This window comes from Aquila chrysaetos, chromosome 3 (genome assembly GCF_900496995.4).
Source record: "Aquila chrysaetos chrysaetos chromosome 3, bAquChr1.4, whole genome shotgun sequence".
Classification (NCBI taxonomy): Eukaryota; Metazoa; Chordata; class Aves; order Accipitriformes; family Accipitridae; genus Aquila; species Aquila chrysaetos.
Window position 1 is genome coordinate 60,891,349 of NC_044006.1, and position 27,857 is coordinate 60,919,205.

General features: G+C 37.5%; 1 protein-coding gene across 1 annotated transcript; it reads left to right on the plus strand.

Moving 5' to 3' along the window:
- Window positions 1–2,400: 2,400 nt before the first annotated feature.
- Window positions 2,401–26,460, plus strand: YME1L1 (YME1 like 1 ATPase). Its single transcript, XM_030009491.2, has 19 exons — window positions 2,401–2,586; window positions 5,345–5,476; window positions 8,059–8,221; window positions 10,293–10,391; window positions 12,667–12,776; window positions 13,906–14,056; window positions 14,148–14,255; window positions 14,657–14,739; window positions 15,591–15,681; window positions 17,360–17,512; window positions 18,837–18,969; window positions 19,474–19,536; window positions 20,050–20,162; window positions 20,535–20,690; window positions 21,420–21,571; window positions 22,443–22,569; window positions 22,670–22,743; window positions 23,389–23,475; window positions 24,639–26,460. The coding sequence occupies exons 1-19, from the start codon at window positions 2,557–2,559 to the stop codon at window positions 24,780–24,782; spliced, it is 2,169 nt and encodes a 722-aa protein (XP_029865351.1). The 5' UTR covers window positions 2,401–2,556; the 3' UTR covers window positions 24,783–26,460.
- The last annotated feature ends 1,397 nt before the right edge of the window (window positions 26,461–27,857 follow it).

Here is a 27,857-nt window from a genome sequence, read left to right on the forward strand (position 1 = left end):
GAGATACAAATGGTTTAAAAGAACAGAAAAGAAGAAACTAATAATGATAACACTAATAAAATGACAACAGCAATAATGAAAGGATTGGAATGTACAAATGATGCGCAGTGCAATTGCTCACCACCCGCCGAGCGGCACCCAGCTAGTCCCTGAGCGGCGATTCCCCGCCCCCACTCCCCAGTTCCTATACTAGATGGGACGTCCCATGGTATGGAATACCCCGTTGGCCAGTTTGGGTCAGCTGCCCTGGCTGTGTCCTGTGCCAACTTCTTGTGCCCCTCCAGCTTTCTCGCTGGCTGGGCATGAGAAGCTGAAAAATCCTTGACATTAGTCTAAACACTACTTAGCAACAACTGAAAACATCAGTGTGTTATCAACATTCTTCGCATAGTGAACTCAAAACATAGCACTGTACCAGCTACTAGGAAGACAATTAACTCAATCCCAGCTGAAACCAGAACAGTTGCTTTCACATATACATTGCTGTTCATAATTCATTCACACAGATCTTAATTGTTCTGCTGCAGTCTCTACACCAGCAAAGAGCTATCTCTACAGAGGTCAGTGCAGAACTATGGGTCTCTATTAACACAGTAGATTAGTCTCATCAGGCCCTTGTTTTGCTTTAAGATACATCACTTATAATCCGATAATGCACAGGGAGGCCTTCCTTGTACTTGTGAAGGAGCGCTGCTATCCCACAGATCCCAGCAATAGATGCAATTTAACGCACAAATGTAGAAAACATGTTTTAAATTAGCTTTCTATAATGGTATTAAATACAATTTATCATTGGCTGTATTTGTCATTTAACTCTGCAGCATTAGTTTAGCTGTGTCTCATCGGCAGCAATTTCAGCAGAGAAGCCCAGCTGAGAGCAGGAGGGATTGCTCCTTTTGGTGGTATCACATGCCGACATCAGGTTATGCCAGTTGTGGATCTACCGTCAGGCAGTGTGTATTCTGCTACAGCCTGAGCTCATCTAACAGAGAACCTGTGTGTTCTCTCCCTTCCCTCAAGGCAGCATGAGCTATTGTACAGCTGCGTAGAAAACTGCTTCATGGGCAGTAAACGTTCATGTAAACGTTCATCACCTTTTAGGTTTTTTTGTTGGTTTTGGATGAGGTTTCTGCCAAATCAGCTAGCTGAGCCACGCAACTGTGATCATGAGAGTGTTAGTGGAAAACAAGAGATGTGCGTGAAGGCAGGGGGAGGCAGCACTGTGTAATCAGTGTAAGTTGGTGTGGGGTGGCACTTTCAGTGAGGAAAGGAAGAACAGTGAGTAACAGTGGTCAGGTGAAAGAAAGAAAATGTTAATAAAACCCCAAAATAATCGGAGAGCACATGGGAAAAATAGCATAAGGCATAGAAAAAGGATGAATATCGAAGAGCAGGTTCTGCCATATGTAGATGCCTGTGCCTTTATTTAGATGCAAACCGAGTAACAGTATTTAAGTTACCAATACACATTTTAATTTGTACTTCAGGAAGGCATCCTGAGTGGTGATAAATGACACATATTCGTGCAAATCTGTTGCACGTGCAGTGGCTGTGCTGATGGTGATCCTGCCGCTGATACCCTGTGGAGTGGGCAGCTACACTGCACTGTGCTTGCAGTGGCAGCTCCCCAGGCATATCTTGGTCTGGGCACGCTGTCACTGCCCTGTTTCCAACCCCCCCCGCCTCCGCTGGCTGGAAGTCTCCGTCTGAGCGGGCATCCCGGTATTTGGGGGTTCAGAGGAAGCCCTCGGCCTCAAAGCACCTGCTTCTGCAGAGGTGTCAGAACGAAGGCATGGCCCGAGCACGCCCTGTAGACACTCTGCTGGCCCTCCGCGGCCGGCTCTGCTGAGAGACTGCAGGCCCCGCCGCCAGCCTTCGTCACCAGCCACCCTTTGTCAGGAACCGGCCCTTCCTGGCACTCGTGAGAGGAGCCCGGCTCCGGCCGCTCCCCGGGGGTGATGACCCCCGGGCAGGGACAGGCCTGGCGGGCACCCCGCGGGGCCCTCCCTGCTCCTCGCCCTGGGCAGCCTGGGGGCCTGGCTGCGCCCCACTCCTCCTCCTCCTCTTCCCGCCAGCCCCGCTGCTTTCTGTGCCGACGGCCCCCGCCGCCCTGCCCGGCTCTGCCCCGGCCCGGCCGCCGGCTCCCCCTGCAGACGGGCCTGCCCGCAAGGATGGTTTGCCCCTCACCCCCCTCCTCCTCCTCCTCCTGTAACTGATGGTTTGATCCCGCACGCGGCGTAGTCGGGAAACGCGGGAAAACAGGGGTTGCTACGCGACGTGGTTGCGAGGCTGCGGCTGCGCGGGGGAAAGGGAGAGGCGACCCGGAAGCTCTACCATCGCCAGCCGCTTCCGGGGCAGCTTGGGGTCTGGTCACTGCCGGCCGTAGGGGGCGGCCATTTTCCGCAATTGTGGAGCTGTGGGGCCCTCCTGCTGGCGGCGGCGGCTGCCACAGCGACTGAGCGGCGGAGGCTGACAGGCGGGCACGGCTTCTACGTCTGGGCTGGGAAGCGGAAGAGGCGCCTGTGGTCGCCGCCGCCGCCGCCCCCGCGGTGAAGGATGTTTTCCTTCTCAACCGTGCAGCCTCAGGTGAGGGGGCTCGCGGAGCGCACCGGCGGCGGCCCCGGCCCGTTGCGGTGCGCAGTTCGCCGCGCTTGGGGCCCCCTCTCCACCGGGCTGCTGTCGGGGGCTCGTTTCGTGTCCGGGTAGAGGCGGCGGGGCTGGGCAGAGGCGCTCGGGAGGCGCGGGGGTTGCGGGCCTCGGGTGGAGGAGCCGAGATCCCGGCTGCCACTTTTTTGGGGGCTTTGCAGAGCGTCGACCGGGCGTGAGCAGAGGAGGTGTGGGGGCACCCATCGAGTGTGGCAGCGGGGAGAGGAGCGGGTGGGGGCTACAGCGGCCGAGGAGTCTTACCTAGGAAAAAAGTACGTGAATGGAGGAGAGAGGAAAGTCCAGTAAAAGCTTGTAAAATCTGAAATGGAGAAATAACCTGGAGATGGCGCGTTTTAGTATCTGTTTTTATAGTAGAAGCAAGGGGGGGGGCGGTGTTATTACAGCTAAAGTTAAACCGTGCTGTTAGTTGTCACGGGTTGTTGTGAAAACCGCAGATAAATTACTTGGAAATTAGGAGAGTTAGAGGAGGGAAAGTCCCTCAATTATTTGTTACATAGAACAAACAGTCTGGATGCAGTTGGCAAGGCACCTTTTGTTAGATAGGACTAGTGGGTTTTATGGACTTTGATCTGAACCAGTGGTTTTATTTTTATGTTTTGTGTTAGGGGGATTAGTACGTGATAGTCTTATTACGCAGTGGGATTTGATTGTTCTTTCCAGATGTGGAGAATGTGTTAATTGCTTTTGTTAGTGTAGTGAAACGACAGAACTCGAGATGATATTTTTAGGACTGTGTCATTCCACCTTTTCATAATGGGAAATGCAGGAGGAAAGCTTGGTTAGTGGTTGGGATGCTGGCTTTGACTTCTGGAGGCTTTATAGTTTTACCACAAACTCCCAGAGTTTAATGATAACTTAGGACAATTAATTCTGAGGCAGTTTTCATGTCTCGTGGCATTGTCTCTCTTGATCTTCTGTCTATTCAACGCAGAGATGGAAGTTCGTGTGGAAGGACATTTATAGGCAGAGGCTTAATCAGGTAGTGCAGTCAGGTATCGTTCCAGCAGCCAGAGTTGCACTCCAACTCTCTTCTCTGGTGACATGTAATGAGATGGAGGAATTACTTGTACCATATATTCACAATAGACATAGTCATGTGCTAGAGGAGGAGCCCTGATACGTGGTGTACCTGGGCTTCTGTACTGATTCATGAGGTGGTGTCACTGAACTGACTGAGTGCTGCTGAACTGCAGGATTGACTGTGAATGTTAGTTTGATACTTAGGTTTGTTGCTAAAGTGGGATCCCAAGGAAGAAAACATAAAGGAGACTTTTGGAAATAACTTACATAATGCAGGAAAAATATAGATGTTTCAGGTTATGAAAGCATTACTTTATAGATGAAAATAATTGTTGTTTGGAAAATAATACAGGTGTCAGTAGTACTTAAGAACGATGATCTCTGAATTAGTAAGATGTTGATAAAGCCTCATGATTCAATGCTATTCAAAAGCAGCCACTGAGCTTTCTGTTCAAGTTGGTTCAAGGGGAACCAGCTTGATGAGATCTGTTGCTTGGCTATCTGTTCAGGGATAATCTAGAATTTACTATGTTATAATATTTCATATTAAAGTCTGAAATTAAGGGCTACCACTAAATAGAGTACCTCATTTACCATTCTTTTTCTGTTTATGTTGTTTAAAGAACATTACTTCTCTTCTGTGGCTGTGTTGTGAGGTCTTATCAGAATGGTGATCTTCGTTTTGTCTTGGCAGACACTGAGACAGGCTCAGAATTTTTTTAAGTGAACGCTTCTTCCAAAGAAGAGAAAGTTCCTGAATGAGAGTAACTAGAAACAGGTTTTAAACATTTCAAGAGATGGTGTCAACTTGCCGACTTTTCAGTGTAGAAGTCGTTTGCTATTGGCTTTCCTCTCTTTTTCTCCCCCTGTTGATAGTGTTTCCTTTTTGTGTCTTTTATTGCAATGTGGGGATAAAGCACCTATTTGGAATGTAAGTTAATGAACTGTGATGGGGGCTTGGTGACTACAATGGAAAAACATTGTTTCACAGTTTTATATTTTATTTGCATGAAATGATTAAGTTTGTAATATTTGTCAGAAGACAGCAACAATCCTTATTGTTCTGTCATCTGGTTGCAACAGCACACATCTAACACAGCAAACAAGTGATACATTAAAAAAAATTGAAAAAAATACTGTGAAGGAAGTATTACGTGTAGTAGCAATCTTGTTTCCGTGCTGTTTCAGATGAGAACACTCTATAAGAAATTGTCTATTTCTTTATTTTTTGTAAGTAAACATTGTCTTAAGTACAGACTGAGGGCAGTCTTTGCATCTACTGAGTGTTGGTGATCTGTACCTACTTCTGTATTTGCAAATCTAGAGATTATTTTCTTTAAACCATGCTTATGTTTGAAAATCAGGAAATATAGCCTTTTTTTTTTTCCAAGCTTTGTGAGCTTCTAATCTGTCATGCATACTTAAACTGTCTTTTTTCTTTAAATCAGCTTTAAATCTTTCTTTAAATCAATCTTTAAATGAGGTATCAGCTAACACTGTGGTGTTGAAGCTAAGTTCATGTGGTTTCTTATGAAGTCCTCAGTTAAAAGGCAGTGTAGAAGATATGCAATTATAAGTAAGGGTTTGGAATGGAGAAATGTTTAAATAGTTTAAACAAGCTTAAATCGTTATCTGATTAATTATTTTTTTCCCCCAGGCTACTGTTCCCCTGAGTCACCTTATCAATGCCTTTCATTCACCAAAAAGCTCCACTACTACTGCCAGCACAGCATCCATTCAGCCTGTCCAGAGGGACACCTCCCCAGAGCATGATCCTCAGAAGAGTGAGGTACTAAAAACCTTTGGAAAAAGTGGTGGTTTGCTTTTAACTGACTTAAATCTGAATAATATCAGTTTAAGTGAATTTAATATTTGACTTGTCTTATAAAATAATGTAACGTGACTAAAGGAAACAGAATGTTAACACATAGAATGTAACTTTTTGACAGAACTTCAGTTAGTTGGTGCTTTGGCGGTAAGGATTCTATGAAAATACAGTATTTCATTAATAAGAAAAAAGCTAGTACTTGTCTCGTTAGCAGTTTGCAAATGAGGAGAGGATTTGTTTTCTTTTTCAACTTAATGTTTCCTTCTCTAAATTAACAATAACTTCTCTGTTAATAAACCACTTACTGTCTTCACTCTCTGAGTTTTAGCAAAGTTTGTTTCATTATTTTTTGTGAGAAAACTGACTGTAACTTAAAATACGTTGAGGGGTTTTTAGAGATTAAATAGCATACTTGCATGTTTTCTTATTTTTCTATTAAAATATCTTTCATTATCATTAGGTATTTTTTGTTCTTCACATTGAAAATCAAAATACAGGAAGTGCAAAGTAGTATCAGATCTTGCCGCTTCTCTTTCCACTCATTTTTACAACAAGTTTTATAACTTCAGAAGATGTTTGGGAGGAAAAACATGGAGTCTTTCACTAACTGCAGAACTTTGGCAATTAGCATGGATTGTACTAATCATCCCTGTGTTGTGATTCCATTGGTTTTGTTTTTGTGGGTTGGGTTTGGTTTTTTTTGTGATTCTGTATTTGCTTCTGGTGGTAACTTGATTTCAGTGGGAGACATGGATTATTGAATGAAACTAAAAGTGTGTTTCATTTATTCAGTTCTGCATTTGTCTTTCTACTCAGCAAGAGAATCTGGTCTCCTTTATATACAGAGGGTTTTTCATATTTAATGTTTCCTCTCTAATTCATCATACACCTGTTTGCTTCCTCCTAGCATGACAAAAGTATAAAAATAACAATTAAAGAAGTCTCTCTAAAGTGTTTTTAAAGAAAGTTCTTAAAGCAAGTTGCTTAGACTATAATAAACCTAAGCTTAAGTAAAGGTCAAGCTCAAATTTAAAATCAGGAAATACTGACATAGTACATGCAGTTCTAATATTGAATAAAGTTGAACTATTAGAATGGCAAAAATAATTATTTGAGAATGTGAAGCCTCTTTGCTGCGAAGTTTGATCTGTATTTGAAAGTAGTACCCTCTTCTGAAGGGTCACAGAAAATGTTTAAAATTTTTTAATTTTATTTTTTAAAATTATTTTTTAATCTTCTCCCTTCCCTTAGCATTTCAGTAATTTTCCAAGCAATTATTAAACTGAAGTAGGAAGGCTTGATCTCTTCCTTTAAACCATGTGTAGAAGTCAAATTAAGTTAAAAAATGTATGAGTCCTTATTTTGAGTATAAGTGGTCCAGAAGCTATCTACCCTAGTCTTTGAAACAGAATACTTTGTTTACTTAATAAATCCGTTTTAAACTATCCACTTTGAATATGGTGGTGTTCTGGACGCATCTAGGAATCTGTTCTAAAAATGCTTCTTTTGATATTTTATTCAAGTATTTTTCATGTATGTCTTTTTATTGGAAATCTAGTTTCACCTTGAAAGTAGATCAACGTAAAGCTTACATAAAAACAGTTTAGGAAAAACAAAAATACAATCCATAATGTTCTAACAGTCAAAAATCAAGTATCTGTGCAAATACATTTAGAATTGAATATTTACATCTTGGTTAAGAAAATGTTACTGCAGAAGCAGTATTGAGAGGCTAATAGATATTTTAAAGGGTCCAAACCAATATGTATTTTTAAAATTTACTCTCCCATAGAAAGATTTTTTCCTATCTGTAAAATATAAGATTAAAATTACTTTGTTCAAGGTTACTTCTTTGGTAATTTAAGTGTAAGTGCCTTACCTCCTTGGTTTTTTTCATAGTTTCTTTGCTTTGTAGGAAATCCCAGATCCTAGTACTTACCCTTTTCCCCATAGAAACTTTTGCCTTCCATTGTGTGTCTACCCAGCTCGTGGTTTTTTAAGATTTTAACTCTGGGTATAGTTACTAAATATCCAGTCTTTGTGCTGCTGCTAAATTTGTACTATCTGCAAGAAGACTAGCCGAATAAGAAAGAAGTTGGGAGGATTTTGCTGTTGGCTAACATGGATGAAATGTAATGGGTGGCTATTGCTATATGTCTTTTCCCCTCGCACTCTCCATTTGCTCTATCATAAAGAGTAGAAAAAGTTGGAAAACTGCATTTTTTTCTGTGCCTGCTTCAGTGGGGAGCACGAAGGTGTTGAAAAGGCTGAATTGGGAAGAAAATATACTTGTCATAAACGTACTGTGACAATGCAATACAAACGTGTGCAAATGGAAAAGTTATTCTGCATTAACAGTAACAAATATTCATTCTTTAATCATGTCCTTTCATTCATTTATCTTCATTTACAAATTTTTTATTTCGGTCTGTACTGTGAAATATAGATGCTGTATTGAGCCAAAAAGTTAACTCAGTTACTCTTAATTTTTTTTCCCTAAGGTAATCTTAAGTAAATTTTGAATGTTTATTTCTGTTTTGCAGTCTGTATTTAATTTAAGAGATCTGGGATTGTCTGATTTGAAAGCTAACCAGTTCAAAGAATTGGTGAACAGGTTGCTTCCTGGCTACTGTGCAGAAAACAAAGTCTCTTCGCAGTGGCATACATCGTACATCTCTGCTGAGTCCTTCTTTGAAAATAAGCATGGTATGTTTCAGAGTAAAGTGCTTATGAGAATTGATAAGTTAGATTATAAAGGTGAACACAGTTATTCTTTAGTTTAATCTGTTGTGCTGTAGATAACTCAGTTTAAAAAATTCTTTAATAAAAAGAGTATTAATGTACTTTTTATTGTATACAGGTTGTCTGTAGAGTAGTGCTTTTGAATCTTGGGAATTTTAGAAAATTCAACCCAGATTTTGGAATTGTTTCTTCAAATTCGAATTTGAACTTGGCTGCTACTAAACTTGTCTGAACTCAGCTGTACTACAAGTGCATTGACTCTTGCTGTGAATTTTTTCACCAGTTTGTTTCACCAAATAGAAGAAATTAGATTTTGCTAATCTACTAATGTAACACAGTTATGAACATCTCTGGTTTACATTAAGTTATTCCTTTTTTGCTTGAAGCAACCATTACAGGAGGACATTAATTAGAAAGGAATTCAGTGTGGCAAACTGTTAACAGTCCGTGTAGAGTATTTCATTGCTGAAGTAAACCAGGAGTGGTTCTTTACACTTAAGGATGTTTTGTTGGGCTTAGACGAAAATACAGGAAGCAAGGCCAGTGTAGATGCTCAAGAATGTGTTAGAAAAAGAAGCATACAGCTGACATTTGAGATACTGTCTATATAGTATTGCAGTTGGGAGAAAGAGCATAAGAGTAATATGTCAGGGCTACTATTAGAGAAGTAGTATTAAATTGCATTGTGATGTGAAATATAAAGAAATTAACCCAGAGGCAGTTTCCTGAATGTGAAGAAAGAAGTTGCAAATGCTTCAGAGCTTTGATAGATTAATATGCAATGTCACCAGACTGGTTGTTTCATTCACAGTTGAAAAGGCAAGGTTATAGGTGGAAAACTGCCACAGGCAAGGGAGGTGCTAACTCTTCAAGAACATACTTTTGCTGTAGGTGGACACTGCATGCTATGGATGACTGTTACTATTGATATGTGTATGTTGTGCATATACTTGTGCATAAAGTGAGGAGAATATTTTTTTTTTTCTTAAACTAATGTGTTCATAATTATGTTGTATTAGATTAGCCAATATGCAGTACTATGGAAGATTGTGGAATATACAGCACGATAGAATTAATAGCTAATCTTTTTTCTCCTTCCCATAGTTCCTCAGTATTTCAGCTGTTAGCTTGTAAGCTGTTACTACAGTCATATAACTTCAAAAAATTTACTAGGAACTTTCGGGTTCTTTTCTGCTGTCCTAGATATATCTAGCTGATGTAATAACTTTCTCAAATTATGTAAAATAAAGAAACCCCACCCTTTTTGTATTACATTAGCTTCTGAATTCCTGTGGAGGAGAGCATATGTAGGCTTGGCCTCTCTTCCCCCCCCCCCCCCCCCCAGGTCTCTGATATTTCTTAAATAAGTCTTACCTGCTAAACGAGGATGAGTTTTTTGAGCTTTTATAACTAAACAACAGATAAATGACAGTCCTCTTGTCTTGCAGTCTATAGCATGCTTGAAATAGTATCTGCTAATAACTTTTTCACTGTGATGCTTTTATTTATTTATTTATTCTTGTTTCTGTATTGCATGAGGACTGTATGATTAAGTAGACTTAGTGTAGGTTAAAATGTTTTCATATGTTATACATAGTCTGTTTTAAAATGCCCATGAGCAATCTATTCTTTAAAGCCTTTCAAACTGAATGATTGGTTGAATGCTGGTCCTTCAGCTTCATGAAAGTCTTTGGATTCCTGTCTAGTCTACATATCTTTATTCAGCTCAGTACAGATGTGCAGAGTTTTCCCTCCCAGATGCAGCTTCAAGTTCAAGGTTCTGGGTACAAATATTTTTTGGAAGTTCTAATTAGAAAAAATTCTGGTATGTTGCAAAGTGCCTGACATAGGTTAATGCAAAGAAGTTAACTATCTGTGTACTGGTAATGGTTAATTTGTTTAATTACAGGTGCCTGAAGGACTGTAGCAAAATGGAATTAATATTTAAGAAAGAAAAAACAACTTATGTGAGAAGTAATGTTTAGTTGCCATTTAATATAGGGTGTATTTACACTTTGCTGTATTTTTTTTACAGGTTTTGTGGGTATTTTCAGTGCTTTGCGCTCATCTTGTTTATACAGACAGCATCCTAATCCCCTCCAAAATTTCTGTTCAGATGTTCGGTGTTGGCCAGGTATAAAACAATAAACTACAGTGGGTTTAGTCTCTATAGTATCTTTTTATTCTGGGAAAGTATTCTTACTTTTGTCTTAGAGGTGTCACTCGGGAAATACCAGTAAACTTCCAGGAGGAACTTTATGTTGATATTAACACTTTAAATCATGAAGGCTTTTTTGCATTTAAGTAGTGTGTTTCCAGAATTGTTAGTAAACATGGTGTAATTATAGAATCTTGTTCAAAGATGTGGATTGTATTCTTAAAAGATGATAGATGAACTGACTACTTTTGAATCAATAAATATGTTAAATCTAGTATTCATCCAGATGAACTTTCTAAGGTATTTGGTGACTGGTTTAAACTACTCCTGGATGTATGATGGGTAACAACAGGGCTGCATTAGCAAGAACATAGTCAGGAGCTCAGGGAGTTCAAGTGTTTTCCTCTGTTCAGTTCTTCTGATCCTACATCTGGATACTGTGTCTGGTTTTGCGTCCCATGCTGAGAAAATGGGAGGTAGCCTAGTGATGGGCCACAAGGAAGGGTGCAGATATTTGAGCATGTATGGAGGAAGCTGAAGGACCTGAGGTTTTAAAGTTAGCAGAAGAGAAGTCAAGGAGTGATCTAATTGCTATTGGAGCCATATGAGTTACCCCTCTCTTGTACACCTCAAAGAAGAGGCAACAATTACAAGTAAAAGCAAAGGGAATTCCTATTGAAAAATTTTCACAGTGAGAATGGCTAAGTTCTGAAACAGATTGTCTGAAGAGGTTGTGTTATCTCAATCCTTGGATAGTTTCAAAACTGAGCTGGACGAGGTCCAGGGTTACCTGATCCGGTGTTGATTTAACTAGATCATCTCCAGAAGTTCCTTTTGTCTGGTGCTATTCTGTAACAGAAGGCTTAGTTAAAGCTATATAGTTGATGGGTGTTGGTGATTATTTTAAAACATAGTAGTGAAAGAAGATAAATATTGGCTTGTGTGAATTATGTGATAAAATCTCCGTTGCAAGATTTCTGATGTGATAGATGACATATAGTGCTATGAGCTCACTGTGTTTAAATGGTTTCATTTCTTTTGTCAGTTTCTAAGTTAAGAGCACACCTAAGCCATTCCAGATCTCTTCTGGGCACCTTATCAGCTGAGCTTTTAGACAAAACTTAGAGCAGGAACCTCAATTCCCATCCTTCTGGATTAGCTTATGAATGTTTCATGTTTGTCAGCCTGCCTGGATTTAATTCAGCTGTCTCTTCTGTTCCCTGAGCTGACATGGTGATAGGGTTGGCCAATTACCTATAATGCACAGCATGAACTCCTGATTATTTTAACAGAAAAATTTATGGCAAGAATATATTATGAAACAGTAAGTAGTTTGCTTGCAAGTTCAGATCACAAACATGGTTCATGATCATATGATCCAGTCACAGTACTAAAATTTATTGGTTTATTCATCCAGTTTATTACTAGTAGATCCAGAAGTGTCTTTCATACAGTTTTCTGGTTTTGACTTTGTCGTGGTTTAACCCCAGTCAGCAACTAAGCACTACGCAGCAGCTCACTCACCCCCCCCCCCCCCCCCCCGCCCTCCAATGGGATGAGGGAGAAAATCGGGAAAAGAAGTAAAACTCCTGGGTTGAGATAAGAACAGTTTAATAGAACAGAAAAGAAGAAACAATAATGATAACACTAATAAAATGACAACAGCAATAATAAAAGGATTGGAATGTACAAATGATGCGCAATGTAATTGCTCACCACCCGCCGAGCGGCACCCAGTTAATCCCCGAGTGGCGATTCCCTGCCTCCACTCCCCATTTCCTATACTAGATGGGACGTCCCATGGTATGGAATACCCCGTTGGCCAGTTTGGGTCAGCTACCCTGGCTGTGTCCTGTGCCAACTTCTTGTGCCCCTCCAGCTTTCTCGCTGGCTGGGCATGAGAACCTGAAAAATCCTTGACTTTAGACTAAATGTTACTTAGCAACAACTGAAAACATCAGTGTTATCAACGTTCTTTGCATACTGAACTCAAAACAGCACCTACCAGCTACTAGGAAGACAGTTAACTCTATCCCAGCTGAAACCAGGACAACTTTTTTGGTCAGGCATCTTAAACAGTTCGCAATTCTCTTCAGTTTCTACTGTAGATATGTTGGGAACATTATATTTGGTTCAATCACAATAGTTGTTTTCATGTAATACTTTCTGAAATTTCTTAGGCTTTTTTTTTTTTTTGTAGTGGTAGTAATGGATAGTTTTTAACTTTTTTATTTATTATTACTACTTCAAGTTTACGTACAATCACGGAACTTTAAGACTTTAAGATCAAGAGCAAGACGTCTGCAGTCAACATCTGAACAATTCACAGAAACAAAAAATTCACTTTCTTCACTTTTGAAGGTAAATATGGGTAACATTATGAAGTTGTTTTGGGCTTATTCAGACTATCTCTCTTGAATGAATCTTCACAATTTACCAAGGGTGTTTTGTTTCACTAGCGTGAAAAAAATTCTTAATTCTAAAACTTGACCTAATGATCACATACTGTTTTTCTTACTAATACGCAGATTTGCTTCTTATATCTCAATATAAAGATCATTTGAATTTTTTAGGAGAGTAGTTTCAGAGTAAAATGGCTCTAAACTCTAGAAATGAAACTTCATGCTCTGTTTGTGTGGCTTTGTTAAAAACAGCTTGGAGTCAAATGAAGTATTTGTTTAAACAGAAATACAGCTAGTTTAACATAGAAGAATGTATTTTTTCAAGCAGTTCAGCATGTGATTGATGTTTTAAGAATAGATTGACTTGTGGCTAGTATATTTTTAAGATACAAAAAATTTAAACTTGGTATTTTTATGCGTTACAAACTCACATACTTTTAATTCAGCAGATACAGGCTTGGGGTAGCAAAGCACTTAACAAAACCAAGTTAGCCTAGGCACTGTTTACTTCTAATTGGTTGTGCAGAAGTCAGGCTAATTAAAGCATTTGATCTTATTGTGTGTGTAAATTAGCTTTGAACTCTCCCCTTCTAAGCATATGTGGTTTATTTCATCTGTGGACTAGGTATACAGTGGATGAAGATAAACCAGAGCTAGCTCCATGCAGTGCTACTCTTAAATTTGGCAGGGCATATGAGATGCATTTGATCAAGCTCTATCAAAACTATATTTAAAAGATATTTTGCATTTGGGAATAGTTTAAGTTGATTTCATGAAGCAAAATGCTTAAGCTAACACCTCCCACTGAATCCAGTGTACAAAGCTAGCTGTGTACAAATCTGCCTTAGGCTGCGTTTTGTGTTTGGAACTGGGATCCAGGAGGGCTCTGAACCTGACCTGTTCAGCAAAAATCAGGGTGCCCCTGCTGGAGCTGTTGTGATTCCACACTCAAGCTACTGCCCCATGTTGCCTGACTAACCCCATAGCATCTGAATTATATGCCCCCCCCCCGCCTTGCTGGCCGGGTAGTAAGTTAACTGTGTATCAAAACTTAGTGTATACTAACACTGCTATGGAAAATATTTTAGGGCTTTATCCTGAGAAAGCGAAGAATTGATGTTGAAAACTTAGATACGCTAATGAAAACAAAAAACATCCCAGAGGCACACCAGGATGCTTTTAAAACCGGTTTTGCAGAAGGCTTTTTGAAAGCACAAGTATTCCTGCAAAAAACACTTGGTAAGTTGTTTTAGTTCACATATCTTGTCTTTGCTTTCAGAAAGTAGTTTATTTCAGCCTGTACTAAAACTTCTTTTGTTTTCTTTTACAGATTCCTTAAGAAGATCACGTTTGCTTTCTTTCTTTCTCTTCGTTCTTTGTTTTTATCTTGCTATATATTCATCGTTTTTACCTGGCAAAGGTTCCTTTTCTGATGCTGGTTAGTTAACTTTTTTCCCCTCACTGTTTCACTTGTGTTGTTTCTTCGAGCAGATTTAGCACAAATTAAATTGTTATCACCTGGGTCTCAAGAACGTTAGGGTATGTGCAGAAACACTGAGGGAGAACTTCTGGCTTTGTATATGTGCTTTTGGATATAGGATTTTCTGTACTACAAATGACTGAAAAGCTGTTGCATCACTGAATTAATTGCAGATATTTTAAAGATTTTTTTTTTAAATATTATTCTTGCTGGACACTTGTAAATGGAAACATGCCATTTTAAAAGGGCAGGTGTAAAGTTAGTGGCTTAATGGTATGCATTCAAGTGAAAAGTTCAGTCTTGGAATGAAATTACTTCATGTGTAAATTTGTTGTTTATCATCTGCTGTTTGCTATTAGTACGCTTTCGAACATCGAGTATCTTTGATGCAGCAGTTGATCCAATCCAGTTGAAAAATGTTACCTTCGAACATGTAAAAGGGGTAAGTTCAAAAGTAAAGTGTGTGTGGGTTCTTGCTTAATTAATCATTGTGAGCCTGAAGAATGTCTTACTCTGTTCAGGGAATTTCATTGTATGAACTGAAGCCTTATATATATTGACCGCTCCAAGATCAAGGAGAGTTTTAACCACAATTGTTCTGTTTTATATCTTTGTGGCATTTAATGCGTTATAAAAGGTGTACTCTTGACTTGTTGAACACATTTTTAAAGGCTAGAATAGCAAAAGGCAGGCCATAAGTATCCATGTTACTTTATTTTTTGCAGAAGTTGACCAATACAAGAAGATGGTAATGCCATTTAATCGTTTTTGTCTTAGTACCATCTCTTTCGAATATCTGATATTAGGACAGGAGATACAGAGATTCCCAGAAGGAAGTGGGGATGTCACTGCTGATGAGATAGCTTTATTTTTTCAGCTGTTCTTTGGCTGTCAGTGGCAAAATGAGGACCTCCCCCTCTCCTTCCCCTTGGACAAATAGATACAATTAATCTCCTTTTAACTAATTAGACTAGTATCTTGATGTAGAATTTTTGATTCTGTATTTATCTTGTTGGTCAGATCTGGTCTTTAACTGTTTGGTTATTCCTTCAGTACTATAAACTTTAGTGTTTACTGATTCCTCTGAACAATTCTAGGATATAGGTTGAATTAAACTAATGGACACTCGGTATCCACACAAATTCTGTACACTTTTATCTCTTCTTTCTCTTGTATATTTTTGGTCAATACACAATTAGAGACTTAGTCTCTAACACAAAACCCACCTACAAAAAAAGATGCAGTATTTTATAAATGCTTAGTTATATTTTGTGGCATGTTTTTAATGTGTAGGTTGAAGAAGCTAAACAGGAATTGCAAGAAGTTGTGGAATTCTTGAAAAACCCGCATAAATTTACTGTACTAGGAGGTAAACTTCCAAAAGGTAGGAATCATTGCTCAGCAGAAGTGAAAATTATATGTAGCCATGGCTATCTTTGTAGCTTTGTTCTATACTGAATGACTAATTTACAGTCTAGCTTCTGAATATTTTTTCCTTTAGTTAGGGAATCAAAAAAGTATATAACCAAAATGGGCCTAAATACTACTGTTGTATTTGGTTTGTAACTGGGAAAAATAGTGAAATAATGTAAGGCATAGGTAGTGGATTTCCTTGTTTGTTTAAAATATTTGAGGAACAAATGAGTCTTCAAGGAGAGTTGTGAAAGCTTCTGTACTAAAGGATACTCTTAAATGAGGTACTTAAGAGTTGAGGTGACGGTAGTTAAGTTGCATGCTTCCTGTCTTACCTTCCGTTCTCCATGTGTAAAAATTGGTCATGACTGCCTATCCACACAGAGCATTTGCGGTATCTGAGATATTCAGATAGAAGAAGCAAAGGTGCCTGGATACATCTTACATTTGGTAGAAATTCAATAATAACATTAGGGGTAATAAGCTATGACAGTGCAAAGCAGTGGACTGTAGATTCCAGGCAGAAGGCCTTTCAAAAATCAAACCTCTGTTTATAATTGTTAGCAACCTTATTTAGAGGGTTAAGAATCAATATTTCTTTGAAGTCCCAAGAAACCTTTTAGAGATGATGTACTGAACTACAAAAACTCTTTTGCTTTGTCACTGAATGTAACATAGTATTAAAAAATTACTTACTGATAAAATTATGTATAATTGGTGTTAATGCCTTTTTGAGTAGTACTTTATGTAGCTCAGAGGTTTTCAGGTCTGTCTTCCCCTTCCCCCCACTGCTCCTTTAACTGTCTCTATAAGGATATCTTTTTTTTTTTTAAAGTTAATAGCTTCCTATCACCAATTCTTTTAATTCTGTTTTACCTTTTCTCATCTGAGTAAGATGCGTAAGTTTAGTTAAGTCTTGAAAACTTACCCAAGATAATGCAAAAATGTCCAAAAAAGAACCTGTATTATGCAAATGAATATGTTGGGGTTAGACAAAACTTACCGTACCTTCTTTAGTTATTAAACTAATATATAGTAGTTCTTTATCTTGAAAGGCAGGGGGGTTTATGTAACTGAACTCTTAAAAGGCCTTTATTTCTTCCTTGTGGCTTTCAATGCCTTTAGTGCTTCCTAACTGCTTTAGACAGTTCAGAAACAAATGTTTTCGTTTAAAAGGATGATTAAGCTTAATCATAGTAGAAGGTCAAATGAATCTGAAATATGTAAACCTGGTAAGTCTCTTTCCTGTTAGTGCTCTACACTGTTTAAAGACAATTACTTGGAATCATTTAATTAAAAAAAAAAAAAAAAGTTCCACTTTCAGAAACGGCTAGGAAAATGTCAGTTTGAGGAAGACACTGTTAGGGATTCAGCTGCTAAACTCAACAGTGATTTCGCAGAATAATTCAGGCTTCTGTAGAAACAGATAGTCTTGCAAGTCTTTGTTGTTTAAATACATATTAGAGTGTATCTAGATATAGGAAGCATCTTCAGACTGCAAGTAAGGAGCAGTATCTGAAATGGGATGTTAACAGCTTTTTGACGCCAAGTGTAAATTATTTCTTCTAATGCATGGAAGAAATGGTACCTGTGTAATATGTGGGCTTAGTGTTTTTGTTGTTGTTTGGTTTTTTTGTTTGTCTTTATAGGTATTCTGTTAGTTGGACCACCTGGTACTGGTAAAACTCTTCTTGCACGGGCTGTAGCGGGTGAAGCTGATGTTCCATTTTATTATGCATCTGGATCAGAGTTTGATGAGATGTTTGTTGGTGTAGGAGCTAGTCGCATCCGAAGCCTATTCAGTAAGTTAAATACTTATGGTTTTGAAATCTTTTCACATGTGAGATTAAGTATTCAGTGTTGTTTACAAGGTTTGATTAGGTACAGTTCTGGTTACTGGAAAGTAGTAGTGTATGAGGCTAATAAATAAAACTTTTAACTGTGTAGGTAAATCTCAGACTTCTGTGAGCATCAATTAACTGTATAATCTTGCTAGTTATCAGATGAAATTATAGCAAAAGTTATAACTGATGTTACAACATTCCCAGCGAGAAGTAATTTAATTAGAAATGTAATGTCCTATAAACTAAATGGAGTATTTAAAATTGTAATTTACTTAGTCATATGTAAATTATTGTAAATTTGAAATTGTAAATTTAGGATAAAAAATAGCATTAACTTTCTCAATTATTTCCCTCATATTTTCATAATTTTTTAAAATCTGAATTAGAGCTTTACAGCATCACAGTGTAGCACTAAGATGAGATTTCCTTTCTCACACCCATCAACAGGCCTGGGGTATTATAATGAAACTTTTAAAATTAGTGTTTAGATTGATAACTTTCACAGAAGAGGCTTTCTATTTTAAGTATGGAAATAAGTATTATCAGGAGAGGAGGGAATTCCACTTCTCTCTTAAATGGAAGATTGATAGTGTCAGGCATATACAACGTAGAAAGTAGTTTGCATTTGTAGGAGAAATGTGACTTGCTTCATGTGAAAGGGATGCAAAATGTAACACATGTTGTACCTTAAAATGTGCTTTTGTTTCTGTTGACTACAGAAGTTTAGATGACTGACTTGTACATTAATATCAATGTTACAGGTATGTCTAGCTGGGTGAGATGAGTTGCATCCTGGTATGCATGTACCTGTTGATGGTCTTAAAGTTTATTATTGCGTTTTTATTTTGTGTTTTCAATACCTGTAAACTTGAGGGTGAGGTCTTCACTGTTAAATAACAAGCAGGTTCTATTAAAATAAGTTAGTGTTTAGACGTGTTATTTCATATTATTTTTATTTAATAAGTGAATGTTGTCTGCCCAAGCCTATAAAATAAACTGTTGTAGGGAGTTGATACAAAATACAACAAATTTCTTAATCTATTTTGTTAGTAATTTCTTGTAGCACGATAAGTGGAGATGAAGAAACTTGCTTCTCTTTTTGTATCGCTTCATTTCAAATATATATTTCATTTTTTTTAGGCTAAAATCAAGACAGTTCTGGCAATGTCTCATAGAACACTTTATACTCCAAGAGTAATAGAAATAGTAGAATCCTAAATTACATGATACACTGTCTGTTCCTTTGTGTGGTTGAAGTGTCTTGCTATTTTTGTTTTGTCAGGGGAAGCAAAAGCAAATGCACCATGCGTTATATTTATTGATGAGTTGGACTCTGTTGGTGGGAAGAGAATTGAATCTCCAATGCATCCCTATTCAAGACAGACCATTAATCAACTTCTTGCTGAAATGGATGGGTAAATATATGGATTCTGAGGGCACAGAAAGTGCTTGACTGACTGGTATTTTGAATATTTGGGTGAATTTTTCTTCCTTTACAGCTTTGATGTTTTTCGTTATTTTTTGCAGTGCTTTTAAGGGTACAAATTTCAGATGCTTGTATGACCACTTTCTAGTACTGCCAACAGTAGCATTAATGGCCTTACTGTAAAGAATGTAGAAGCTTCTGAGTTGTAGTAGTACAATAGCTGCAATTATTTTAAATAATTTCTCAATTTTTTTAGGCTGGCTATATATCTAAAGGAGAAGTTCAACTGTGAGATCAGGGCATGTTTTTAACCAGTTTCTGGGTTAAACGTGGTCATTCTTGGATAATGTTATGGTTTGATAGCTTGTTTTTGACTAGCCAGTTGAGGTAGTCCGAAATAAGAAATAGAAGTAGTTATTGACAAAAAAAGGTGTAAATTCTGTCTCCTCCCCCCCAAAAAAACCCAATTTCACCCTTTTTTTTTTCCATACAGCTTTAAACCTAATGAAGGTGTTGTTATTATTGGTGCAACAAACTTCCCTGAAGCATTAGATAAGTGAGTATATTGTATTGATTGTTTTTACAGAGCATGTATTAAAAAACAAAGAAACAACAAAAAAACCCACCCTGCAACAACAACGAAGTTGCTTGTGATAATCTTCAGGTATTACAGCATTATAGCTGGGGTTTTTCCCCCTCTTAAAAAGAATATGTATTGACCAATTACGGCATTTAAAAGGTTGTTGAGTGAAATACAGAGAAATAATTAACATGCTTCTAAGCATCTAAAATTTCTAGAAGTTTTTATGCTTAAATTGACCAGTTGCATTCCTTGTTCGTAATGCAAATCTTCAAATGCAAATAAAACCTTTAAAAAGTGTTGGTAATAAACATCTTTCATCTGTCTTTTTACAAACAGATAAGAAAATGTGTTCTTTGCATCTGTACACCAGACATATCTACATAGACTGTCTTTAGAAATATCAGATGGATTTTTGTTCCTTGTATATGTTAGTAACAGTTTACTGCAGCATTTTAAGTCGATGTATTAAATTGTCTTTTCCTTTAGTGCTTTAATACGTCCTGGTCGCTTTGATATGCAAGTTACTGTTCCCAAGCCTGATGTAAGAGGTCGTACAGAAATTCTGAAGTGGTACCTTAATAAAATAAAGTATGACCCATGTAAGTAAATACTTTACTGTAATACCTTTTTATGTAACAGTTTTTATCCTGGATCAGCCCACTCATGTATTAGTCCTTTATGCCATCAGCAATTGTGGCTTTACTGTGTGTCTCAGTAAAGAACACAAAAATTGTCTAGTATGTAGTGTTACAACAGTTTTCTGAGGCAGTGTTTATTTCTAGTCCCCAACAGTTCATAGTGTCTTAAGAATTAAGCTTCACTTCTAAAGCTGACAAGTTTTTGTTTGATGCATTATTTCTAGTAGAACATGATTCTTGGTTGTAATTCAATCATTTCTTGATGTTTCTTCATGTTACAAGCTTTTTCAGGAGCAACATGGACCCTAATGACAAGTTTGTTTTTCCCCACAGCTGTTGATCCAGAAATAATTGCACGAGGCACAGTAGGATTTTCTGGAGCAGAGCTTGAGAATCTTGTAAATCAAGCTGCCTTAAAGGCAGCTGTTGATGGAAAAGATATGGTAACCATGAAAGAACTAGAATTCTCCAAGGACAAAATTCTAATGGGTACGATTTTATACAAAAGACATACATATATGTTGCAGTACACAGGGGTTTTTCTTGTGTGATTAAGACTTTTATAGAGAAAGAGAGAAGTTTTAATGCTGTTGGGTTTTGGTTTATTGGTTTTTTTTTGGGGTGGGGTTTTTTTGTTTGTTTGTTTTGTTTTTTTAGAACAAATAAGTCTCCTGTTAGTTAATTCTGAATAGAACCTTTGGAGTCTGGAGAGTATTATGTAAAATCTAGTATGGAATACATTCTTTAAGACTTGATACTTTTTACCAAAATGCTGCATGTTGTACTTCAGCCTAGAGGAAGACACAGGCTTGATATCTTACCCTTCCCTTACTTATTCCTAAAGGAAAGGAGAGAATAAACAACCAGAAACTTGGAACTTATGTTTAACTTGTCATGTGATAACACAAAACTTAAACACCTGAGACATATACACCAAAAATCTGGTCTGTTCATATAGGAGAGAAGAAATGGAATTTTCTCAGATACTCAGACTGCATTTTAAATCGATTCCATTAAAAGCAACTTGTCTGTAGAGTATATTGAGGTCCATTTTAGACATTAAAATCCTATGTGTAAACATTTTGCACTTAATGAATGTGTGTTAATTTTGTTTGCATGCTGTTCCTCAGCAACTTTATGCTCTGTTTGAGTGCACGTAATGTGTGGATTGTGGTGGTCAGCTGTACAAAACGTTTATTCAATGTTCCTCTGTTTAAGGACCTGAACGTAGAAGTGTAGAAATTGATGAGAAAAACAAAACCATCACTGCTTACCATGAATCTGGACATGCTATCATTGCATATTATACTAAGGATGCAATGCCGATCAACAAGGCTACAATCATGACACGAGGAACAACACTTGGACATGTAAGTATTTCTAGAACTTTATGTTGGGTTAGTGTTGTTGAGGACTTTGCCAACAATGCTATTTGTTGTAATTACGTTAATGCATATTGTAGTATGTGAAATATTCATGAGCAATCTCTTGGAAAACTCGCTGGTCATCTTTTCTGTATGATAGAAAGCTTTCTTCCTTCAACTTGAAATAAAATAGCATATGCTAGTATAATAGTTCATATATACAAGGAAAGAAATATAAGTATGTTTGATTCTGCTGCAGTTAAAATAGCACCCAACAGCGAAACTTTGAAGAATGTCTAAAGGACTGGAAAATGGAAGCATTTCTCAACTGTACTTTTAACACAAACATCCTTTATCAAGGTGTTCTTTGTCGAATGTGACTTTTTCGAAACCTAATCAGTTACCTACCTTGTTTCTAGCATAGATATCCCTAAGTTTTTCTATTCTGCCTTTAACTGCCAAGCATTTGAACAGAAAAATATTTCTACATCTGTTTCTGTTGAGCTTTATCCAAATTAATGTGTTCAGTTAAAGAAAATCATTGGCCTGAATCCTCTGGGCAAGTTGACTTGTGCTTAGTACAAGTGTAGGGAATAAGGAGAAATGGATAGACTAGATTGTTCTGTTTCTTCTGGTGGTAGGTTTAAGTTGCTTGATTTTATGTGGTGCTCATGGCCCGTAGGAGGCTATTTCACCTGGCAGACTAAGCACCTCCAAGCAAATCTGATGAGTGTGTAGACTAGGAGGAGGCCCAGAGCATTCACATTGTTGCATAAAAGCCTTTATATCTGCTTTGGATATAAACAAGAATATTATTCAGATTATTTCAGTATGTCTTCTGTTTATTGTTACCTGACCACAGTTCTGTATCTTACAGGTATCTTTGCTCCCAGAAAATGACAGATGGAGTGAAACTAGATCCCAGTTGCTTGCACAGATGGATGTCTGTATGGGAGGAAGAGCAGCAGAAGAACTCATATTTGGAAGTGATCACATCACAACAGGTCAGCTGATGGGTAGTTAAAAGAATTTTTGATCAAAGCTTGTGGACTGGCATGTTTAACTTGGTTTCAATAACATAATTTAAATCTGTTTGCTATCTAGGTGCTTCCAGTGATTTTGACAATGCTACTAAAATTGCAAAACTGATGGTGACTAGATTTGGAATGAGTGAAAAGGTAGTATCATCAATCCTTAAATATTTATATGGTACAAAGAAATGTTGTGTTCTGTAACTAAATGCCTATTTGGCTGTCGATGATCATGGAGACTAAGTAGTTCTGGCAAAAAAGAAAGTAAGCCTTATGACTGGCCCTACTATAGAGAACTCAACTAGAAAACACGTATATTTGACAGTTTAAAAACTAACTGGCAAGATCTTCACCTCAAAATTACCTTGGAAGTTACTAATGTCTGCAGAAAATGTTTATAATAAAACCAAGCATTTTGGAATTGAGGATAATCTTGGGTTTTAAGAGGGGAGGTGGATGACAACGTTGAGTTTTCTAGATTTCTGAAGAAACTTCTTTAGTCATCTTTATTACCCATCAGGTGTTAGTAGTCTAGGGATTTTGTTTTGTGTTTTTTAAATAAGAAAATGCTTAATCAGGATCTATACTGTGACCTGTTGAAATAGAACTTTGCAGTGACTACATAGTTGATGAATATGCTTCTTGTTTTGCTTCTGTTACAAGCACTTTGGCAAGCATTTGATTAATGATTTTATTTGTTTGCACACAGAAGTAATAGGTGATGAATTTCTTAGTGTTTTGTGTACTGCAACATTGACAAGATATTCTGTTGTTGTTGTTGTTGTTGTTTAGCTTGGTGTTATGACCTATACCGATACAGGGAAAGTTAGCCCTGAAACTCAGTCTGCAATTGAACAGGAAGTAAGAACACTTCTACGGGTAAGATTCTCTCCCCCTGCACTCTGATACATTTATTTTGAGATGAGTTGAGCATCAGCATACTTGATTATTCAGTTTGCTCATGTACACTGGTGAAAATACACAGGTGGATGGAAGTATTCCCAAGTATTTAATGTAGCTGCAACTTTGAATCTCTGCATATTAAAACTTTTTGGCGATTGTCATGCACAAATAGTGAGAAACACGCTGGTAGTGTTGGGTTCTTTAATATATTCTTTAACATTTCCTCTTACATTTTGCCAGGATTTGTATTTTGCCTATTCAATTCATAGGAAAAAAAGTATGGCTATAAATTGTTTTAGAACAGATGTGAATGTTTTGTGTTACTCCAATATTTTGTACAGAATCACAGGAATGGCCATACCAGATCAGAGAGTTGCCTTTTCAAGTATCCTTTTCCTCACAGTGATCAGCATCTGATGCTTAGGGAAATTTGTAATATTTGATAATCACAGGACTTCCAGATCACTTGTCTGGTAATCTGAATTAGTTTGGAACAGGCAGGAGAATTATTTATATCATAACACTTAAACAATTGACTTGGTCGTGTAGGAACTGTCTGTGTAGAACTAAAAGTTGAAGCTGGTAATGCCAGCAGCGTGCACTTACTTGCGGCAACTGGTAACTTCTTGCGTAGCTTTCAGCTTTCTAAAAGTACATAATACTTAGAGAGTTTTATAAGCTTTTAAAAAGCTTATGTGAGGAACATTCCTTGAATGCTGTAACACTGCTCATAATGTAAAATCAAATATATTTAATTTAATCAGCAAATTTCTAAATCTAGTAAGTCTTTTCTAAGTCATATGTAAAAATACTAAGGTTTGTCTCAGGATTTTATTTTATTTTTAGTCCTACTTCTGCAAAATGCAAAGGTGGCATAAAGGGTAGTTTTTGTTTGGGTTTTTTGGTTTTTGTTTTGGGGGTTTTTTTGTTGTTTGTTTTTGGTTTTGTTTTATTAATTATGCCAGCTAGATTTTAAATCTTCATGAGAAAGGAGCTGTGCTAGCTCTTAAATGTAAGGCACAACTTTAAATGTTTTTTTTTCAAGCTGTATTTACCTGGAAACAATTTTTGAAATGGAATCTTGCTGGTTTTTTTGTTCTAAAGTCTTAAAATCTCCTTCCACCTTTTCTTAATACTAGGACTCATATGAGCGAGCAAAGAACATCCTGAAGACTCATGCAAAAGAACACAAGAATTTAGCAGAAGCTTTATTGAAATATGAGACTTTGGATGCCAAAGAAATACAAATTGTTCTAGAGGGAAAAAAACTAGAAGTAAGATGATAACTTCTGGGATACAGTAACTGGTAATTTGAAAAATGTACATCTAGCAATGCAGTAGTCTTATGCAGCATAGCCTTTTTTTCCCTTCCTGATGTGTGTATGGCATTAGTGACACTTTAATATTATTCTGTCTCTTGTGAGCTTCTGTTACTCATCTATTTGTTGTGTCTCATCAGAGTAAGACACACAAAATAAAGCAAGTTCCTCATCCTCTGCTCCCTATACTCTTCCCACAAGAAGTTATTCAGAAGGATGAATCTCAGGGTTGAAGTCAGCATTTTGGTTCAGTCAAATGTGTTGAAGCTGAGAAGAAAAACATACAGATATACTGGTCTGTTTTGGCATAGCTTCCTGGGTCATGCTGCTACATGTGCATTTGAAGTGATAACCCCACAATATGTGCTATGGAATGTTTTATGGATAGTGACAGATAGATTTGCAAAACCATAGTATGTAGTCTAATGCTCATGCTCTGTTTGAGGCTAGAGATCACTTTTAAAGAAGACTTCTTTAGAAATGTAACAAAACATCTCTAAGAATGAAGCGGCTACACAGTGCATCTCTATTAAAGTGAGTTGTGGGAGCTCCATGTTAGACAAAAACATTAGCGATTGTGTTTTCAGTGCTCTTGGGGTTAAAATACACACATGTATGGCTGGGAGAGAAATTTTAATGCAAAAATAACAGGCTAAACATGTCTAAGTCTCTTTGGACCATGTTTTGGGCAGAACTGTGGCAGGGATAAGAGAAATACCTGTAACCTCTGATGTGCTGCTGACAAGATTCTTAGAATTTTTATTACTGCAGTAGATGGATAACAGTGCTTTGACAGTGCTTTTACACTGCTGGAGATTCTACAGAACTAGTTTCTACTAATACTATGTATGGGCGTTTGATAATCCAACAAATAATCTCTTCAAAGAGGGCAATATTGCTCGCTGAAGAGTAGTTCAGAAAATGTTTGAAGCACGTGTTGTTTCAAATAACATTCCTAGTTCTGTTCTACAGTAGAAGTAGGGAAATAAAAGCTTTTCTTTCAACCCTTACAGAAACCTCTGGAAATTCTAAGATAATAAGAAAAAGTTTTGGAAAAAAAAAAAAAAAAGCAGTTTCCACTCAAGTGGAAGTAACTGCTAGCTATTATATGCCAGTATTCTTTTGATCTCATGGAACTGGTTTTTAGGAATAACACATCTTGATCATAATCTTTCTGCACAATTAATTGTAGACTCTTGGGACTATAAACTTCTGTTGCAGAGAGGGCCTTTATTAGTATATTAATGTTGAAAGTTACCATACTTGGACATTAAAATAGTTGGGCTGGTGCCAATAAATGTGAATGGAAATTGGTAGCTACACTTAAAACTAGAAGTAACATGGTATTTTAGAATTTTCTGAGTGTAATGCTTGATTATAACCTAGTTTTTTTAGTAAGAGCACATGCATTTTTTTCTTTCAAAATCAGGGTAATTTTCTGTTTGCCTATTTTTGTCAGCTTACTATAGTGACATCCCAGTGCAGTGTGGGAGAACTGCCAAATGTTATAAAACAGTATACCAAATGTCTAGGCTGACTAGTTACAGTTGTACATGCATTCTAGGAATATGCCAACAGAAACATAAATATACTGCATATTTGGCATCTGTTTTTGGAGTAATAAAGGTTAATTTTAATTATGCATATTGGTTTTCTTTTTATTCACTGTAAATTGCTATAAAATGTAATAACAAGTTCCCTACTATGTAAATTGAGGTGTATAAAACATTTAAACTTGTAAATAAATTTAAGAATGATGGCAAAATTGCACTCTGTAATTAGATTCTTAGGGAATATTCTCCCTAGAAATTTAGACCTTTTTTTCAATCACTGCTTCAGTAGTTGGACTTGAATGGGAACTTTCCCGCTAAATAATGTGAACCTGCATTTAGAAACAAAAGCAAAAAAACTTTTCACTTTTGAAGTCACTAAAATTTATATTGAATGATCTGGTTTGGGGGGTAAGTCCTTGAGGTCTAACTTATTTTTCTCATTCAAGAGCTTCTTGCTACATGCAAAGAAGAAATGAGCACAGTCTCAAAAAAAAAAAAAAAAAAAAAAAGGCAGTATCTCATTGGGTCATGAAAGAAGATTAAGACATCAGCCACCAAGTGTAAAAGGTATCTTTGCTTTCTGGCCAACTTAACGGCAGAGGTGTTAATGAAGTTTACTGTCATACCTAGATGGTTGTGTGCATGCACTATCTGTGGGGTTTCAAAAGAAACTTGTCTGTTTAGGCATTGGGTTTGACCTCTGGTGTTCTCGGGTGCATCTAGGATCTGAAATTCCCCCTCGTAATCGCTGGGCAGAGTTAGGAGACCACAAAGGCAGTTTCCAAGCATCAGTCAGTGAGAATAACCTCAGTTCCCTTTAACTTGTTGAAAGCAGGGCAAAGCTAGGTGCTTTGACAGACTTTGCTTTTTAAATAGCCCTAAACTGGTCACAAGCACAGTGGCACATAAGAACTTCAAACTTGGGCATGATTCTGAATTTTCTGCACTCCTGAGGCTGACTTATGCCAGAATTCTGCCATCAAGATTAATACAAAGAAAATGCAAACTTCCAGAGGAAGATGTGGCCTAGTCTTTCCAGCCACTTCCTACTGTGTGATGACCTGAGTCAGCTGAAGTGTCACAATATTCTAAATCTTGATCCCTTAAACTGGCTGTGAAAATAGAGCAATCAAGCCTTTAGTAGCTGTCTGCTCTCTTGATCTGCTCGGAAACCTTTCCTAGAAGCAAGTAAAGCTATTTTTGCTTCTAAAACATGGCCAAAGAACAGGGCAAGACGTGAGAGTACTCGCTTTTAAGTAGGCTGCTCGCTCCACTTCCCTCAGAAGTAGATTTCCATTCTCTCTTTCCCAGAGTGTGACTCCTGTTCCTTCTATCTAGTGTTTATTAAAATGCCTTCCTCTGGTGTCAGCCAATGTGAGTGCATCATCTGCTCCTTTGGCAGCTTCATCAGTGCAGAAATGGCTGTATCATTTGCCATAATAAAAGCACTAATGTGGACATTGAAGGATTTAATGGGAGAATGGGG